Below are 14,725 nucleotides of genomic sequence, written 5' to 3' on the forward strand. Positions count from 1 at the left end.
GCGAAGCCTGCTTTGAAACATTCAAGAAAAAAAAAAAAAAAGCTTTACCTGCTCATAAAATAACAAGCAATAGTGGCTTCTAGTCAAAAAGCTTCATCGGAAAAGGGAACGACTGCCAACTCCTGGTATTGGCCTATTTGCTCCCCGAGCCTGCGGGTGGAGCTGCAAAATGTTCGCAGGTACTGTCACGGGCTCAGTAATATCCATGGCTCCGTTGCGATTCAACATCGTATCCGCGCGATCCCGTTTCGTATCTTGATGAGACTCCTCCATAAACATCTCGGGGCATTCCAGATTGGTCATACGAGTTCTCAGCCGGGCCATGCTGAGGCACGGGAGCTGTCATCGTTCGTTGTGGTGGGTAATGCCGAGTCCCTCCTCTTGGAGTTGGTATTGGCCCCGTCAAACTCCGGGTGGGTGGAGGATGAGCGCCCATGTGTCTGTACGACGCGGTGGGTGGTGCAGGGCTTGCTCGGCCGGCGGAACCATAAGTCTGATACGATCCATAGGCCAAAGATCCGGCATCGCTTCGTCCCATTGCTGCAGGTGCCGCGGCGTTGCCGTTCAAAGTCTCGGTGAATGACCTCGCCAAGCCTGGATACGGGGGCAGACCGTTTTCCATGACTACAGGGCTTGCTGTGATGGTTCGCAGCGAGGTCCCCGCTGACGCGTTGCCTCCAGGTCCAAACCCAGACCGCAAAGAACCAAAGCTTCGTTGCGTGCTGCAGCATGTGCCAGGGCGGGTTGACGGCGCCATGCCGCTGGGAAGCTCAACATCGGCGAGGCTGGACGCAGGCGAGTGTGATCCAGCGTATCCCATATCTGCGGCAGATGGCACGAGGGGGGCCCGCGAGGAAAAGCTTGTCATCGAGCTTGAAGTTCCAGTTCTCTGCATCGGCCGCCGTCTGCCGCTCATTGGGTTCAAATCAATGCTAGCCGGTGAGCCAGGGCGGGGGATGTACGTGGGCAGGACACTGGCTCCGTCATCACGTCCAGGGGCGGGCGTCTGCGCAAGACTGTGCCCCAGGCCTCCTCCTTGGACGTTGGGAAACGTGGGGAGTGTAGCTGCACGCTCAAGCTGTGGCGTCTTTTCACCACATCGTTTGGCATACTCGAGTTCCGCCTTGAGCCTATTTGCTTGGCCCTTTGCCAAAGCCGTATTGACTTTGGTGGTGACGATGCGGAGCAGTTTCTTGTTGACCTTTCTCTCGCAGTACCCAGCCAGGCCACCATCTGAGCGCGGAATCCAGTGGAAGAGGAAGAAGACGTAAAACAATACCGCCATGAGCAGGAATAGGGCGGAAAATACCCAAACCACAAAGGTGAAGCACATGCCGGAAACAATGACGGCTTGCTGATAATCTTCCGAGGCAAACACCTTGATCTTGTCGAAAAAGCTCAGGATGGCGCCATCCACACTGGTGGCGGTAGGTGCTAGTTTAGTCTGATATACAGACTTCAAAGTGAGAGCATTGACGACCTGACGGGGACCCGAGCAGAAAATGACGCGAATCCATGCTGCAGGTGAGACGTCAGCATCACTCACGCAGGTCATTCAATGAACGAGACATTTCGCACGTACACTTGAAGCTAAAGTAGGTGAACAGAGCCACGTATTCCGAGCCTTTCTTACTCTTGGCAAGCTCTGCAAAGACCAAAAACCTCCTCCAGCCCTGACCCGAGCCAAATCGGATGGATTCCCAGCGAACAGCCAAGCTGTCCAGAAAACATTCTGCGACATTTCCCCGCTTCATGACGCGGAGTGCTCGGAAGCCTTCGAACGCGAGGTTGACAAAGGAGAGGAGGATGCAAAGAGAAAAGACCCATTTGGAAACGTCGAATGGAATGGCCGGTTTAATCTTGGACGACCATCGGTTGAAAATCAGGAGGTTCACGGCTGTGAAGCTGTCGACTGTGTATACCGCCATCGATATGAACAACATAAACCACAAATACCCGTAGGCGAAGCCAGGGCCGCATCCTTTGGACCTGAAATCCTCAAGATTGATGTAGTCCCATTTCTGATCAGCAAACTCGCGCGTCTGCTTTTTCCGATTACTCGAACAGCCCATAGCTGATGTCGTGGCTAGGGAAAACGGTCCAGCCGATTCGATGTCGAGGTCGATATCTTGCCTTGTCAAAAATTGTTATGGTGGTAGCGGCGTAGACACAGCAATACGGTGATGCGGACCTGCCGACAATACCCTTTGCTGCTCGCCGTGTACTGATCCCCCTCTTGCCAGCGAAAAGCCGGGTCAATCAAGCAAGACGATCAACAGTCTCTCTCTCTCGCTCTCGCTCTCGGTTCACTGGGAAAGACGCAGGATGACCCAAGCTATGATTTCAACCATTGAAATCCCATATCTTTTAGCCTCGGAGCGTCGGAATGTCGTCGCAGGAACCAGACAATAGTCGTTGCAGCCGCACAGGTTGACGGGGAGTGATTTGCTTGGCGAATACCAGAAGCAAAAGGCGCATAACCTGAAACTCACGAGCCGACAAGGCAAGTATGGACGATCAAGGCAGTTGGACAGCCTCGATAGGTGTAGTGCAAGAACGGAAGAGGATGAGCGAGAAAAAGGGTTTTCGTTTTCAGACGAGACAGTATCGAATGGGTCTTGTTGCGACTGGTAACCTGTGTGGCCGTCGACCTACAGCTTCCCAAAACAAAAAAAAAAATAAATAAAAACAAAGGTGCGAAACGAGGGCAACATGCGAGACGCGCGCCACGACGTGACAAGAGAGTGAAGGCGAAGGCTTGGACAAGGACGGATGCAAAGGAGTGGCTATCGTCAGCGCAGAAAGGCAGTACAGCCAAGACAGAGGGGAAGCATTGCAGAAGCAAGATGGCAAGATGGCGACAGGCAAGGGTGGTGAAAGGTTGATGATTACATGTATCTTCGCCCACCGTTGACAGCGCAGGCCCAGGAAAGAAGCATCCATCCGTCCATCCCTTCCTTCCCCAGGCTATGCTATGTATATCCGCCTGCACCGCTGGGCGCTGGGCGCTGGGCGCTGGGCGCTGAGCCCTGACGGCGGGGCGGGAACGTGCAGCCTGCGGAGAACTGAGAAATAGGGATGGGTTCTGGTCCGTCCACCCGCCAGGGGTTCGGTCCTCTGATTGGGCGCAGGAAAGCCCGCCGCAGCTATTGATACCCTCTCAGCGTCCCCTCAGCGTCCCCTCAGCGTCCCTACGCGCGGCTGCCGGCGCTAAACCACCCGATGGGTACTCGTCAGCACCCACCCCCGACGTACTGTACTGGCTAGTGCCGACTGCTGTCTCAGTTCGTTTCCCACCAGACCGTATCCGCGAGTAGGGTACAGAAATGTCCTTTTCACCCCTGATGGCGTCTACCCTCCATGCGAGCCAGCGAAATCGCTACTTCAACAACATTCAACCGCGTTGAAAAGCGCCAAGTAAGTCCTAGCTGTACGGAGTACCCGGTGTATCCTCGGAGCCCTGCCCTGTGCCGCATGATGTGCATGACGCGCATGATGTGCATCAGTTTCCGTCGCATCCCATCGTCAAGGTGCCTGGTGCTGTGTGATGTGATTGGCTGTCGGTCGGATAATGACGCACCACAGGCGGACCCCATCTTGTCGCCCCAAGAAATAACGCAGTACTCCGTACAGTACGGTCCGTACCTGCAGTCACAAGGTTGACTGCTCGTTACATGTAGAGTTTGTTGCAAGATACCTCCTAGGAACCTAGCCTGCCTGCCTGCCTAATGCAGCAGCATCGGCTTCCTACTAGCTATTGATTGGTCAGGACATATCCTCCTCTACCCGCTCGCGATAACCTTGATGCATCTTCCCCTCACCGAGCCCAAGGCCATGTTTCAAATCGCCCCTCGTCGCCACTCTGTCTAGGTCTGGGTGTAGTTGGGGGGACCGTATAGAGCTGTCTTTTCTTTACCGCTTATTTGATTTCCTCCCCGCGTGGGATATATTTTTGTCGTGCTAAACTCGGCTTTTCCTGATGTCGTGTCGTGCCGTACGTGGGCGGACAATGTGATGCCGCCGCTACTAATTTTAATGCCGCTGACAAGCATTGTCGGTCTATTGTTGTCGGTTGTTGTTGATGATTGCCGCTGCCTGGTACTGTTCGGAGTACTCCGTACTCGGTCCATGTCAACTACAAGTCGCCCCACTTTCAGCTACGGAAACGGCTAGCGTTGCCACTCTAGCCCGGCGGCAGGCCTAGAGTCCGGGTCCGACCAGACTTTGACTTGAATTAACTTGAACCCGAGACGAAACAATGTCGCATTCCCACATTCCCTTGAGCCTCACTCCAGCTGCTGCTGCCAACGTCAACCAGCTTTGCTGCGCTCGCCAACTCCCCGTCCCAGCCAATTCTCGAGCCAAGGACCCCGAGGCCAGCACATGGCCAAACTTTTCTGACCACAGCACAGGCCCCCCATCGGCCTCGCCATCCTCCTCCTTGGGCCGTCAGACTCGACAGCCCAAATCCCACCTACGTCACACGTTTCGCTTTCGCCATCTCTCCCTCCGCCTTTGTCGCCTCTCGGCCCGTCCAAAACTTTTCGCCCAGCCCTGCTTACCAACCCTCCTCTGTCCCTGACCTCCCTCGTCAAAAAACCAAACCAAACCCTCCCCCCCAATGGACCACAACATGGCGCTCCAGAATCAGACTCCGCCTCTCCTCCTCACAAAGCGCCTGGCTGCCTTTCTCGCCGCCAACCAGACACCCCAGCTGCCTACCCTTCTTCTCACCACCTACCACGGGAAGCTTCTCGCACACGCCAGTCCTCATCCCGTCTCGGTGCTGCGGACCCACGCTACTGTCGCCGCCTCCCTTCTCGCCATCCACACCTCTTCCTCGGTCGACGTCGCCTCCGCCCTGCCTGGCTCCAGGTCGCCCGATCCCATTTCCAGCTCGCCCGTGCTGGGGCCCGACGACGCAGACCATCTCGATGCGGCAGCGTCCAAGAATGCGGCGAGGCCGCGACGGCTCGCGCAGTCGGTGAAACCCGTCACCATCACAGTCCAGCTGAGCGGCGGGACCGTCATTATCCGCCGCCTGAAATGCGGTCTGCTGTTTGTCTCCATCGGCCCCTCGGCGCAGGATTCGCAGCCCGACGCCCATGCGCACGAAAACGGCCAAGGGGCCACAGGCAGTCCAAGCGAGGTGGAAAGCTTGGTCAGCGCTGGCGGCCGGACAGCTTCCAGCCTGGACAGCGTTGGCGCAGCCTCGGTTGTCGCCATGAGGAGGCACGCTGGAGACCTGGCTCAATGGCTGGACGATAAGCTCGGTTCTTTGAGGGTTCCCGAGGAAGGCGTGGGATCGAGTGAATAGGGACCGGCAGAGAAAGTGGCGTCTTCTTTCCGACGGACCACAAGGCCGGGCTTGGGAGCGGTCAAGGTGGAGGAGCATTTCAACGGCGTTTGGAACAAGGATAGGGAAGCACATGTGAATACCGACGTTTTTCGTCTTGGCATAGGGTGTTGGCAAAATGATCCAGTGTCCTCCAAGCTCGACTTTGTTTAGCGCAAGTAACTTAAGATACCACCCATCATCTATCACGCTTCGGGTATAAAAGCGAGTTTCAGAAATTTATAGACCTTTAACGAGACAAAAACATGGACGCCCTCCCAGAAGCTAGTTTGCCCCGGCAGGGCGCGTTGCCATCCACCAGACAGATCACCAGGTTAGACATTAGCACAAGTATACTCGAATCGAAATACATGAACAGACTTTCGCTCAGGCCAACCAGGGCAGAATGCAAGGAGAGAAACCCGTTGAGTCATAGAAACGCCGTTTTTTGCTGCTCCTCCCGTTCAAACGCCGTGCCCTACTACAAAATAGTGAGATATAAAATCAACGCCTTTCCCGGAGCGCGCGAAGTGGAATAAATCACACCAAACCATGCTTGTACCGTCAAATTCCCTTTTCCTCGCTCCCCGACTTCGAGCAGGGCCCGCTCATTCAATGCTCATTCTCATGATTCCGTCATGGGTATCATTCATACCTTGGAATCCCACTCTACCCTTGCTACTGAGCCGCCCAGTCGTTCCCGCGGCCGGGTGGGCCGGCGTCCCGCCACCAACACTGCCAGCTTCGCTCTGCGCACTGCTGCCGCATCTATCGCCCCCGGTGCTGCCTGGCCGAGAACCCCATATCGACTCGCGCTGCATAGGGCTCTGCAGGATGGGCGAGTTGTGAGCGCTCATGCCTGGGCTGACGGCTCGCCGCTTGAAGCTCGTGGGGTCGAAATCATCGTCCCTGCGCCTTTTGTTGTTGATTCTCCTAGTGATCTCTGCAGCACTCGGTGCCTGTGCGCTGCTGCTCTGGGAAGCCTGCAGTAATCACGTTCGTGTCAGCGGCGAGGGCCAAGGCTGTAACTGAAGCTAGAAAGGAGAAGATTCGAGTATGGGCTTACTGGGTTTTCCGGAAGATGATATGGCAAGGAGGAGTCCATGGCCGCATCTTCACTTATGCCCGAGGTCGAACCTCGCGGAAGGAAAGATGGCGGGGGCGGCGTTGTTTGAGCACCTCCCATGCTACTCGACTCAGAGAATGTGTCCCAGAATGTCTTGCCTTTGGAATTCTTGATAGCCTGTTGCTTGAAACTACTGGATAGACCTGATGATAACTCGCCCATCATACTTATGTCATCCTCTTGAATATCCTCGATAAAGTCATTCGTCGCTAGGTTCGGAGAGGACATGCTACTGGCAGCCGTGCCTGCAGCCGTGCCTGGGGCGGCGCCGGACTCGTTTGCGGGGAGCGATACACGGGGTTCAAGAGCTACATCACTCTCCCGGACCTGCTTCACAACTTCAGCCTCCCGTCGAGTCTCCGCCTCAGCTGGCGCTCCTTCCTCGAAAAGCGCGGCACGTATCCGGGCAAACGTCTTAGTCTTGGGCTGACATGTATACATCCATCAGTACTCGTGGATTGCCACGCGGTGCTTGGGGGAGGCTGGGGGAGGGGTAAGGGGGAGTCTCACCAAAAGATTGCCGCGACGTGTTACGGTCCGACGAATTACACCTCGCTGTGGTCCATCTCCGGCATTGGCATCAACGTCGCTTTGTGATTTCGTACTTTCGTCTCCGTCCCCGGCAGATATATGTAGTTGGTCTGCCTGCCAGCTGATGCTCTCCCTGCGAGCCTTTGAAGAGTTGCTTGGCGGGGACTTGGAGATGTTAAAGCCTAGTCCCAGTGGCCCCCGTGTCTTTTTTTTTGGTTGCTTTCGATGCCGCTGTCGTTGCTGGAAACTCATGAGGCTGCTCATGGCAGGGGATCCGAACGGTCCCGGGTTTCCCACGTTCAGGTTCAGCCTGGACACTTGCGGAGTCGTAACATACGCCTCATCCATGTCTTCGTCCATGAAATCATCGTCGTCTGAAGAGCTTGAAGAATCAGACCCAATCGTTGGTTGCGTGGTGCTCCCAAGGGAGCTACTGACATTCATCTTTTCATGGTTGCCCATAATCGACCATAGCGACGAAGATGTCTGCTCCGGACCGCCGTATTCGTTCCTGGGGCCCGAAATATTCATGGCCCGGCCGCCAATAGTCGGTGACGAGTCTGGGGATGATTCTGCGAGCGTTGAGTGGTGCAAGCTGGTAGCTGCCCGGGAAAAATCAAGGCCACGCGAGCGGCGCGGAAGGATATTGGTCGGAGATGCGTAAATCTGTGAGTGGTCAAGCTTGGGTGAAAGCGGCGGCGGTTTGATGTAAGGGTTGGGTCCGGCTGGTGGGGGGGTGTGTTGGCGAGAGGGCATCTGCATCGACAGGCCTTTGATTTCGGGGCGACGCGGCGTAGATGGAGGCTGCGAATCCCTCAGGTCGAAGTCGTCCTTTGAAATTTTCCGCGTTTCTTGGCTGATTGTCGGTGAAGACGATGGCTTCGACGGCGTCCTTCCGCCATCAGATAGAGAACGAGCTTTGTTCCCCAAGGGCGACCTTTCAGAGACCGTACCAGACTCGGAATCGCCGCCGATTCTCTCGTTGACAGGGACGGTAGGGTCGGCATCCGCGACGGCGGAGTCTTTCAAGGCATATCCAGGCATGTTTCGCTTGGGTCGATGTTTCCAAGCTGGCTTACCGCAACAGTCCCAAGGCGACTGACTGTGAGCGCCAGATGTTGCTGGAGACCACAGCCCAGGTCGATGGCTAACGGCTTCTGTCCTGGTCCTTTACCCACATTGATGATGATAACGAAGAGGAGCAAAGAAATAAAACCGCTCATCAAGCGAGCCCGGAGTCGCAGCTCGTCTCAACCTCGTTAGAATGTCGTAGAGTGGAGAATTGAAGACGCCGACTTTGCAGCAGCGCCACACGAGATGTGTGGCTGGAGCTCGTCTGTGGCTCCAGAGCTTGGCTGGAGCATCACCTAAAGTACCCGGTACCATCATGTGCAGAGCAAAGCAGGGTCTGGAGACGTTTTAGATATAAGGGTTGATGATAACTGGCTATTATCTGTTGCAAGGTGTTTAACTACCAGGTAGCTAGAAATATCGTCATCTGCGACCAAAAATCAAAAAAATACCAGACTGAATAGCCTCGCCGGGCCCCCCCTCGCCCTCCCCACTACTCTCCCCCCCCTCGTCCCCGGTCTGCTCCCCCTCCGAAGCCTCCCCCCCCTCCTCCCGGGCCAGGAAAACCCGCAACGACACGGCGATGTCCTCTTAGGCGCGGGCCTATCGTTCCAAGGCGAGGACCTTCCTCTCTTCGAGGTCCAGCATCTCCCGGGTTGCCCCGGGAGCGCTAAGGCCCCCTACCGCCGCCGCCGCCGCCACTGCCGCCGCCCGACCACGTCCCCGAGAGGCGGACGCCTATTTGGCCCTCTGCTAGAGGGCCTTATAGTCGTCCACCTAAAGCCAAAGACAGTCAGCCGGTGGCCCGCGCCGCATACGAATCGAAAACGCACCTCTATCCCCCCGGCAATAGTCTCCTATACGTCTAGGAGCTCTTACATTGGGACCCGGTTCCTAGGGGTCCTCTTTAGGGGCACGCACGTCTTGCCCGCAAGGGCGCAAAAATAGCAGGCCGCACCGGTCCCTACCCGTATCAGCTTCGCCAGAGAGCGGGTACAACCCGGTCTATACCTTATTAACTGCGGCATCGATGCTCAGGATCCTCCGAGCGCGTCAGATACAGCCCGCAAGGCTATACGCGTAATTCTCCAGGCTACATCATAAGGGTTAGCTGCGGTCCCACCACGCGCAAGACCCGTACTCACCCCCTTGTCTAGTATCGCCGACCGCTTGGGCATTTTCATTACTATTGTGGTTATTATTGTTTTTATTATTGCTGGTATTGTTGTTGTTGCTATTGTCGCTGCTGCTGCTGCCGTGCTGCTAATAGGGTCAGCACCGGCCCCGTACCGCGATAGAGGGGTCATCACATACCTTGAAATTGGCGCCATAAAGGAAAAGAAGAAAAGAAGAAAAGGCACTAAGTCGGGGGGCATCGCTGACCTATATACTGACGCAGTGCCTAAGGCCGCCCGCTTCAACCTTTAGAATTAGCTCACTTCCTCTTCTAACCCAAAAATTGACGCGTACCGAGAAGCACCCAGGCTACCACAGATGCGCGCCCGGCGAGAACACGCCCGCCGCGAGCGCGCCACTGGCCCTACCCCCCCCGGCTTCACCCTCCTCTCACTTCTCACCCGACAAGATCACCGACCCGGACCCGATATTCCAGGACTTCTCGCTCGCACTTTTCCCATGCAATTCCGCCAGATATAGTCCTAAGCGGTTGCGCACCCTACTCTCTCACGCACTGGATACCCGCCGCCCCCGATGCGGGGCGATAAAAAGCAGAAATCAAGAAAGCAGGAAGGGTTTTCCTCCCGGCTACCGGGTTTTTCCCTTTCCGAATTATCTATATAGAAGTACTAGATAGGTTATTTAGCTTTAAATAGCCTCTAGCGTAATTTAATAATAATAATAGCCTCGCCGGGCGATAGTAAAAGGTAGCTACATCCTGGGCACGTGTAAAGGTAGAGACTGACGTCAATCCATCCGCATGATGACTTCAGTAATCCTCCAAGGAGCGGCAGCGGGGCAGCATGGGCGGGGCACAGCAGCCAAATCTTCAACACAATGCTCCTCCCCAGGTCATAATGCTCACGTCCAAATGCGAAGAGAAAGACTTTCCGCAAGCCATTGCCAACAACCCCTGATGAACAGTTCAAAGGCCATACCACACATCTGAAATCATCCTCAACACACTTGCACTTACATTTTCAACCGCCGACCTCCACACTCTTGGTATTGACCTCACAGGCAACTAAACCCACGTGCTCCTCCAGAAGGTTTCAAGGTTAAACAAACTAAGCTCCATCAGGACAGCAACAACCGAAAAACAATGGCCGCCACGACCAATACCAACACGTACAAGTTGAATCACTCGATGTGAGTTCAGAAACAGGGCCCTACGGGTCGTGTCGGTGTGGCTGACCCAATTTCTGGCAGGATTCGGGTCAAGGATCCCAAGGCGTCCAGTAAGTACTTGCGCCGTAAACCCGACGCAAATTCTAATCCATTGGCCCACGTTTAGGACGGCGGGGATTGACATTGAAAATGCAGTAAAATTCTACGAGTTTCTGGGCATGTCGGTGATAAAGAAGCTCGAGTACCCGGAAAATAAGTTCGACCTATATTTCATGGCCTACAACAGCCCGAAGGCAGTTTCTCACGGGAATTCACAAACCAACAGAGAGGGTATCATCGAGCTGACGCACAACTACGGCACCGAGAACGACCCCACTTATGTCGTCAACACGGGTAACGCAGAGCCTCACCGAGGGTTCGGTCACACGTGTATTAGCGTGGACAACATCCAGGCCGCTTGCCAGCGGCTTGAGGATGCCGGATATAAGTTTCAGAAGAAGCTTACGGATGGCCGCATGAAACATATTGCCTTTGTCTTGGACCCTGATGGCTACTGGGTGGAGATTATCGGACAAAAGCCTTTGGAAGCGACCGAGAGCGTCTTGGAAACCGATGTTTCTACCTACCGAATGGTGAGCGATATTCAACGCTCTGCGGTTTATTTTTATTATTATTATTATTCTTTTTTCTTTTTGGTTTCCCGGCTTCCGCATCTGCAGCGGTACTTGTCTCGAGTAATCACTGACATGCATGCAGAACCACACCATGATACGTGTCAAGGACGCCGAGAAGTCTCTCAAGTTTTACCAGGAAGTTTTGGGAATGACGCTTATAAGGACTTCCGAAAACCAGGCCGCTGGATTTAACCTTTACTTCCTTGGCTATCCCGGCGAGCAAGGAATCCCAAAGGACGGCAAAACCAATGAGCTCGAAGGCTTGCTTGAGCTCACGTGGAACTACGGCACGGAAAAGGATGCCAGTTTCAAATACCACAATGGAAATGATGAACCCCAAGGCTTTGGGCATATATGTACGTACACGAACCCAATGGGGCCGACACTATCCCCGACGTTGTTTTTCCTTTGAATGCTAAACCTAGGTCAGGCGTGAGTGTCGATGATATCGATGCTGCATGCCAGCGTTTCGAGGATCTCAAGTGCAGCTGGAAGAAAAGACTGACGGAAGGACGTATGAAGAATATTGCGTTCCTCCTCGATCCGGATGGTTACTGGATTGAGGTCATTCCGAATGACAAGTATAGTGACAAACACCCAATCTGATTTGACGTTAAGTTACCAGGTAGAGTGCAGGACCAAGACGAGACTGTGGAAGACGCAAACGCAAGGGAAGGAAGCGTTGGTAGGATAGGAATAGGGACATGGAAAGGCTGTTGGAATGACGTTGTTGCCCGAGCTTGCAGGCCAATGTCGCGTCGATGTGGTGTGGTGTGGTCACTGTGGTGTAAAATCGCAGTCAATGTTGCCCCCGCCGATCCCATCTCACTCTCCCCTTCCCCGCCAAGAAAGGGCCGAAAGGGGTTAGAGTGAGCGGGGGCGTGAGCGCGGCCCCCTGTAGGTGCTCAAGTATACGGAGTAGGTACCTAGGTACCCTGCTTCAAACAGCTGGTCTCCACTCGTGCCAAACCGTCTGGTTGGTTGACTCGAGCGAAGCTGAAGAGTTCTGGATTCAACCAGACGGTGAAGCAATCTCCCCCTCAGCTGCCTACCACTACCACCCCGAAACATCTGGATGCAGTTGAGCCCTTCTTGTCTCGTCTCGTCCACCAGGTGCCACGTACGGTGCATAATCCGTCGCGGATGCTATGCAAAGCCAAGCTCAATCGATACGCCTCTGCGAAAGCGGGCGTTTCTCAGGGGCGGAGGAAACAGACCGACGGTTGACGACGACCACCTTGGAACGGGCTTCAGAGTCCAGATGGCCTTGCAATCAATACCCCTCGGGACTCGGGAGATGCGTGACTGATTGGCCAGGAAGAGCCTGATCACACCACCTCGAGGCGATAGATGATGGGACGCTTTCACATTGAGTACCACCACTATGCGCCATTACCGGTGCCTGTGCAACCCATTTGCTGTTGCCATGTACGGAGTAGCCAGCCCTGTACTCCGTACAATAGCTTCAGTCGACAGAACGAGACTGGAGGCTTCGTTTCCCCCCAACCGAACGTGCATGACTCTGCCGAGGATTGTGTTTCACGGCCGAAGAAGTCGGGACCCAGGTAACACGTCAATCCGTCTTGCCAACTTTTGCCCTCTCATCTGTTTTCTCGTCTGTCGTCCCGGGGCCATCCTGGACTTATCCTGGGTCAAGCCTGCCCCCCGAGCCTGCAAAGTTGGTTCTTACTTTGCGTTTCTTGCCCGACAGTCCTTGTTACGCTTTCCCCCCCCCTTAAAACCCAAACGAATACTACCGCAGGAATTCTTGTGCGCCTCATGATGATGCAACCTGCAATACCAGAAATAGCTTCAGGCTCCGTCACCCCAACAGCTCGAATTCTTGTCCCCGAAAAGGTCTCTGCGGATGGCCTCGCCCTCCTCACTCCCCATTACGATGTTGATGTCAGGCTAGGGCTTTCCGCCGAGGAGCTCATTTCCATTATCCCTAGCTATGACGGCCTCATCGTTCGCTCCGAAACAGATGTTTCAGCGGATTTGTTGCATGCGGGGAAAAGGCTCCGAGTTGTTGCACGTGCTGGAGTTGGCGTCGACAACATCAATGTGCCTGCAGCTACAGCCCAGGGCATCATTGTCATCAATTCACCTGGGGGCAATATCCGCGCCGCCGCAGAGCACACAATTGCTCTGCTTCTGGCGACAGCTCGAAACATTGGCCGCGGGGACGCAACCGTCAAGCAAGGGAAATGGGAGCGCAGCAACCTCGTCGGCGTAGAGGTCGGGCAGAAGACGCTCGGTATCGTGGGCCTCGGCAAGGTCGGTCTCAACGTTGCTAGGATGGCCAAGGGACTAGGTATGCAGGTCAAAGCAGTTGACCCTTTTGCCAGCGCCGACATGGCCCGTCAGGTCGGGGTTGAGCTCGTATCAAGCCTCAAGGACTTGCTGCCTCGAGTTGATTTTCTCTCCATTCACACCCCGCTGCTGGCAACAACAATGGACCTCGTCGGCGAAGAGGAGTTGAAGACCATGAAGAGGACGGCTAGGGTGCTGAATGTGGCCCGAGGCGGTGTCAACAGCGAAGCTGCACTTCTCAAGGCCTTGGACCAAGGTTGGATCGCTGGCGCCGGCTTGGATGTCTTTACGACCGAGCCTATCGCTCCCGAGTCGATTGCTGCACAACTTGCCAAGCATCCAAAGACTGTGTCGACGCCTCACCTCGGAGCATCCACTGTCGAAGCTCAAGCAAATGTGTCCATGGACGTATGCACTCAGATGCTCGACATTCTCCGTGGCGGCTTGCCTACGAGCGCAGTCAACGCCCCGATAATCTTGCCCGAGGAACATCGCAAGCTACAGCCGGCAGTGCAGCTGATTGAGAAGATGGGTCGCCTATACACCCAGCACTTTGCCAAGGCCAAGGGTGGAATGATCGGTGACCGAAAGTTCGAAGTCATCTATCATGGAGACCTTGCCGGCATGCCCAACACCAAGCCTCTGTTCGCTGCTCTGGTCAAAGGTCTCGTCGCCTCATTTAGCGACTCTCACGTCAACATTGTAAACGCGACCCTCATTGCAAAAGAAAAGGGCATAGTAATCGACGAAACACACGCTCACCAGTCCAAGGATCTGACCTATGCAAACCTTGTGACTTTGAAGTCGATTGCCGATGGCCCTGCGGGCGCAAAGGCAGAACAGACCATCGAGGGCTATGCTTCGGATAAGCGGGTATATATCTCTAAGCTGGATCGCTTCAACGCAACCTTTAGGCCCCAGGGAACTCTAATCATTCTCCACAACTATGATGAACCTGGGAAGATAGGTGGTGTGGGTACGGTTCTCGGATCCCACGGCATAAACATACGGTTCATGCAAGTGGCTGGTTTGGATGCCGAGGCCAGGCAGGGACACAATACCCATCCAACAAGTCAGAAAGATAACGAAGCTCTCATGATTCTAGGGGTTGATGGTGATGTCGATGGCAAGGTATTGGAGGACTTGAGACAATCAGAAGGCGTGCTGGATGTCAGTCTTGTGCAACTGTGAGGGGATTCACTGGGGCTGTGAAACACGGAAAAATGACCAAAGCAACTGGAGAAGGGCGTGTTATCGATGTGAAGAGATTCGGGAGGATTAGACCTGACATCGGTCACGGAAGTCCGCCGAGAAATATGCTCACTCCCTGCTACCTAGAGGTGGTACTTATAGATGGATACTACCTACTAC

The 14,725-nt window shown here is 54.8% G+C and overlaps 5 protein-coding genes across 5 annotated transcripts; 3 read left to right on the forward strand and 2 right to left on the reverse strand.

Annotated features, from left to right (window-relative positions):
• Positions 1-193: 193 nt before the first annotated feature.
• UV8b_05626 (uncharacterized protein) lies at positions 194-2,072 on the reverse strand (the record flags this gene model as incomplete). Its single annotated transcript, XM_043143123.1, has 2 exons — positions 194-1,518; positions 1,583-2,072. The coding sequence occupies 2 exons, from the start codon at positions 2,070-2,072 to the stop codon at positions 194-196; spliced, it is 1,815 nt and encodes a 604-aa protein (XP_042999056.1).
• Positions 2,073-4,621: 2,549 nt separating this feature from the next.
• Positions 4,622-5,317, forward strand: UV8b_05627 (uncharacterized protein; the record flags this gene model as incomplete). Its single annotated transcript, XM_043143124.1, has 1 exon — positions 4,622-5,317. One exon carries the CDS (start codon positions 4,622-4,624, stop codon positions 5,315-5,317), a length of 696 nt encoding a protein of 231 aa, XP_042999057.1.
• Positions 5,318-5,943: 626 nt separating this feature from the next.
• On the reverse strand, positions 5,944-8,036 carry UV8b_05628 (uncharacterized protein; the record flags this gene model as incomplete). Its single annotated transcript, XM_043143125.1, has 3 exons — positions 5,944-6,318; positions 6,402-6,887; positions 6,972-8,036. 3 exons carry the CDS (start codon positions 8,034-8,036, stop codon positions 5,944-5,946), a joined length of 1,926 nt encoding a protein of 641 aa, XP_042999058.1.
• A 2,305-nt stretch (positions 8,037-10,341) lies between these two features.
• UV8b_05629 (uncharacterized protein) lies at positions 10,342-11,647 on the forward strand (the record flags this gene model as incomplete). The annotated part of the gene is made up of 5 exons (XM_043143126.1): positions 10,342-10,388; positions 10,449-10,477; positions 10,563-10,999; positions 11,124-11,397; positions 11,472-11,647. The coding sequence occupies 5 exons, from the start codon at positions 10,342-10,344 to the stop codon at positions 11,645-11,647; spliced, it is 963 nt and encodes a 320-aa protein (XP_042999059.1).
• Positions 11,648-12,823: 1,176 nt separating this feature from the next.
• UV8b_05630 (uncharacterized protein) lies at positions 12,824-14,545 on the forward strand (the record flags this gene model as incomplete). Its single annotated transcript, XM_043143127.1, has 1 exon — positions 12,824-14,545. The coding sequence occupies one exon, from the start codon at positions 12,824-12,826 to the stop codon at positions 14,543-14,545; it is 1,722 nt and encodes a 573-aa protein (XP_042999060.1).
• Positions 14,546-14,725: the final 180 nt, after the last annotated feature.

Source organism: Ustilaginoidea virens, chromosome 4 (assembly GCF_000687475.1).
Source record: "Ustilaginoidea virens chromosome 4, complete sequence".
Classification (NCBI taxonomy): Eukaryota; Fungi; Ascomycota; class Sordariomycetes; order Hypocreales; family Clavicipitaceae; genus Ustilaginoidea; species Ustilaginoidea virens.